General features: G+C 31.3%; 1 protein-coding gene across 1 annotated transcript in view; it reads right to left on the reverse strand.

Moving 5' to 3' along the window:
* LOC111642301 overlaps positions 1 to 4,478 on the reverse strand; it is a 31,870-nt gene that overhangs the window by 13,285 nt on the left and 14,107 nt on the right. The window contains exon 4 of the mRNA XM_023388637.1: positions 68 to 286. Within this exon, the coding sequence (XP_023244405.1) occupies positions 68 to 286 (219 nt within the window). The remainder of the gene's footprint in view (positions 1 to 67; positions 287 to 4,478) is intronic.

The following is a 4,478-nucleotide window of genomic DNA, read 5'->3' on the forward strand; positions in this document are numbered from 1 at the left end:
TTATATATATATATATGTATATATGGAAAGTTGATATGAATGTTTTTCTATTCGGATATTTCCTTACTTTTAACAAAAGGCTTGTGCAGCGTTACTTCAGAATTTGAATTAGATAACTGTGGAAGCTCAACAGTACAAATATTTGTATTTACAGAATTTGTAGGATCAGAACATATCCTGGAAGTTGATTGAGATATATGAGGTAATGGTTTCGATTTCTCTTGTATAGAAGCAGGAGTGCAGATAGGTGATTTACATCCTGATAACATTGTCCTCTGTACAGGAACTATATAAAAAATTGTATGAAAAATTAAAATTTTATAAATACTTATTTCTATAATTTAATAATGATTATTTTTAATTTACTTGGCATATATTACTAACTTACTAAAATTTATATAATATAATTGATAAGCCATACACACACATGTAAAAGAGTGGTTCAACTTCTGTCTAGAGTTTCAGTAATAGGATGAAACTGTATGTATTAAACGTTTTCTTCTCTATGTACCCCTCTACACACTGATACTTTCTACTATTGTTTTGGCAGAAATGCTATGCCAAAAGAATAGAAATCTTTTTGCTGATGAAAAATACAGTGGGGTCAATCAATGAACTAGGACAGAAGCTCAAATAGCTATTAAGTAGCTATTTGAGCTGCTATCCTAATATACTAATAATAAATACATCCATACATAAGCAAAACAAAAATTCATAGTAAATTAAAGAGAAAAAACGCAATTTGCCACTGCATAGAAAAAAAGAAAGAAAATTTTATATTCCTGGCACCACAGATTACTGCTATATCAAAGAATTTTTGGATCATCTGATATTTATAAGTATAAATCTGCATTTAAACAAAAATATCATTATATATATGCCTTTTTAATCATACAACATGAATATTATCAAATATATTTAATAAATTCTTCAGTTTCTGATAATTTATGTTTCACAAGTACTGTATATTTGCTATGATACTTGCTACCATTATTCAAATGAAATATTATCATGTTGTTACATTAATGTTACTGCAAGACTTCTTATACTTTTTAGATATTAATAGAAAATTTTTAGCATATAAAATGTACTACTTGGTTTACTGCAGTTTCAGCAAAAATTCCAGAAAATATTTTTATGTTTTGTATTTTCATATTTCTGTTGTATTTTAAAAAGGCATAATTCTGATTACATTGTCATCATTAGCTAAATTGAATACAATGATATCTCAGTACTCAAACTACTCCCAACTCAAACAATTCAGTTTTCAAATGCGTGCTTGTGGGGAGGAGGGAGTCATTCGGTAGTCGACTGTTTGCTCAATACAAACACAACCTGCTCAGAAGATATTATAATAAGCAACTCAACATCATCCATACACTTTCCAGCAAAAAATATATTATACACTGTATATAATATATCAGTAGATAGGCATTATCTAATCAAGGAAAAAACAATTAGACAAAAAAGATTATGCTTTCTTCCTGGACAATTCAGTTTTACTGAAAAAGCCAGGGCACAGCTGGAGTTCATTGGGTGATATAGAAAGGAAAGCTAACCAAAGTTGACAGCTAGAATTCTCTCTTTTCATTTGCCAGCGACTCCAATGAGGGACAGTATAAATAAAACCATTAAGGCATGACAGACAAAGTTTTTGTTAATCCTAAAAGTATTCATACCTGGAAACTAATCAGCAAGGGAACTACAGATGAAGGACAGACAGTGTGTGCAGTGAGAGCTCAACAAGTTCATGTTTGTGAAATAAAGTTGGCTGAAAGAAAGCCTTATAACTAACAGGATTAACCAAAATACAATAACAATAAAATAAAGTTAACATTCTATCTAAGAGGTTAGGTGAAAGGGGAAAAAAATACTACCAAGTAAAGGAATTATTATATACAATGGACAGGTCAACACAAAGACAGTAAGGAAGATGACAATCCAAAAATTGGAGCTTCCAAAACATAGGAAAATAATAATATTGTTAGTATAGCAGTGGCATATTGTCATTGGAAGCAATGGATGTTCCGCTTCCCTTGTGTTTTCAAAAAAATAAATACATATTAATTTTAATTATATGAAAATAGTCGCGCAAGATTTTATTATAACCGCATCATGTATCTTATTACAAATTTCTATATTACATGTGAAAAAAAAAAAGATTGTTATTGTATATTCGAATATTAGTGGCGGAGTGGAAGTGCTGTATTATCAGCATCCAAAAACCCAGATTCGTGCATGCGCTTTACAGAGCACCAACATCACCCAGTTTAGCTGGTGGAAGCCTAGGGTCTTGGGTGGATGCTACACGTATACTGCATCCAATTCTATCCAGGACCGGTTCTGGGCTGTTAGCCGCCTGCCTGCTAGATATTTGACCGCCCTCGCTCGATTACGTGAATCGCGAGTAGATTTATAACTTAACCCAACCGATAAGAATTTACTGGTATGTTTTTACGATAGTTCTGTATAGTTGACAGGAGTTTTAAAAAATCCATTAAAATATTTGATATTTTTAGTCTGCTCTCCTATTTTATATTACTTACTGATTTCAATGTTAAACCAGTGATATTACGATTTCGTGTGTCCATCTCTAAGGGGATGTAGAAAAAAACATGTATAATTCTTGTATAATGTTAAAAAATTAACTGTTACTTTGACAGCATCATTTACAACTAAATTTAATGAATGAGAGAGATGCATGAGGCACAGAAAAAGCTCTATAATTTATTTTCCTTAAATTTACGATTTATGTATCCTGTTGTCATAAAAATTTGTCATTCCACTTTTTCCCTGAGACTACAAATATTCAAGTACAAAGTAACCGATTTTGACTTATTTCTACTTAAGAAGTAGTTAATTTAAATAATTAAGAGATTAGGGAATTAGGGACATAAATAAAACCCTGCTGAAAGAGCCGGAATTTTACTTAAACAAAAGCTTAACCGAACCAATCTCTAGCCGAGTGCAGTAGGGACTGATTTCTTCATAATATTGAATGTAATAAAGACAGAAATTTTTCCAGTTCAACAAGAGTGACTGAAAAGTTGTAAATTTTGGAAATTTCTGAGGACACTTGGTCCTAAAATGAATTAGTTAGAAAACAAATGACTATTAAGTTTAACATATTTAGATTTTTACAGCTATGGTGAGAAACGTTTAAAATTTACAACAACCCTGTTGTGTCCTTTGAGATATACTAGTGATGCAACAAAAGAGGCATTTGACATTAACCAGTATTGGCACCCTCGGGATTTGGCAGTCCGCGTGCATGCACGCACCGCACACCTAGCAGGACCATCTCTGATTCCACTCGTAGGGAGCTATTTGACTAAGTGGTTAAGATTTAAAAAGTAAAGAATATTTGATATTTTCATGTACGTTTCTTTACAAAGCTATATTTAATTAAAATTATCTTTAAAAGTATATTCATACAATTGAAGAATCTTTTGTACCAGGTATGTATATCCAGCACATTATATTTTATTTCACCAAGTAAGTTTTTATTATTTTATTTATAATTTTAGCACTTATATCATGGATAGCAATTCAGAATGTAATTGTGATATTGAAAATTTATTTTTAAAAAGTTTTGGCTCAAGACCATATAATGAAAAAGAAAACATTATTAAAAGAGAAAGGTCAATGCCTAAGTTAAATATAAACACTTCAATAAAAAATTTGTTCAACATTTTTACGATAAAATGGCTCTGTAAATGCATAAAAATGCAAAAATTGTTTTGTTGGCTTGCCTGCTGTTTTGAAATGAAATTAATGTGTGGAATAAGAATGGCTTTGACAATTTAGCTGGCAAAAGACATGAAAAATCATCGCTTCTTTTGTATTTGAAGCAATTTGGAAATCAAAGCGGAATAGAATTTAACATTAATAAATAATTTTTTTTTTTTCTTTTTGAAACTGTGTCCTGTTTTATATTTGTGGCGTAGTAAACACTAGTATTGTGTTTTATTCCAAAGACACATGGCAAATTTTCCATCAAATTCCTTTATTAGTTGATACGGTACATTGTTTAGTACAGTAGAACCTCGAAAACTCGTCCCTCGATAACTTAGCACTCCGGATAACTGGTCCACACCTTCGCAGGGCGAAAAAATCCTTAGTTAATTAATTTTCATTATAGACAGCTTTATAAAAGTATAAAAGCTCTCGTAAAGTATTTTTCTGAGGTCTGTCTTATCAGGTAAATTACTGTACACAGTGTATTCATTAATTTTCATTTTCATGTAGTGGCTCTATGCCTTCATAAAGGACGTACTTTTCCTTTGTTTAAGGGTATTTGGGCAGTTTATTCTCTGTTATATTCTGTACAAGTAAATACTGTACAAGTACAGTACAGTATTTTCTGAGGAAATACTCGTACTTATTTTTTTTAACCCCATTCCCGATAACTCGGCATTTTCACAAACTCGGCCACCCTTCGGTCCACATTAGGTCGAGTTTTCGAGGTTCTACTGTAT

Source organism: Centruroides sculpturatus, unplaced genomic scaffold, assembly GCF_000671375.1.
Source record: "Centruroides sculpturatus isolate CEXI.00-Female unplaced genomic scaffold, Cexi_2.0 scaffold130, whole genome shotgun sequence".
Taxonomy (NCBI): Eukaryota; Metazoa; Arthropoda; class Arachnida; order Scorpiones; family Buthidae; genus Centruroides; species Centruroides sculpturatus.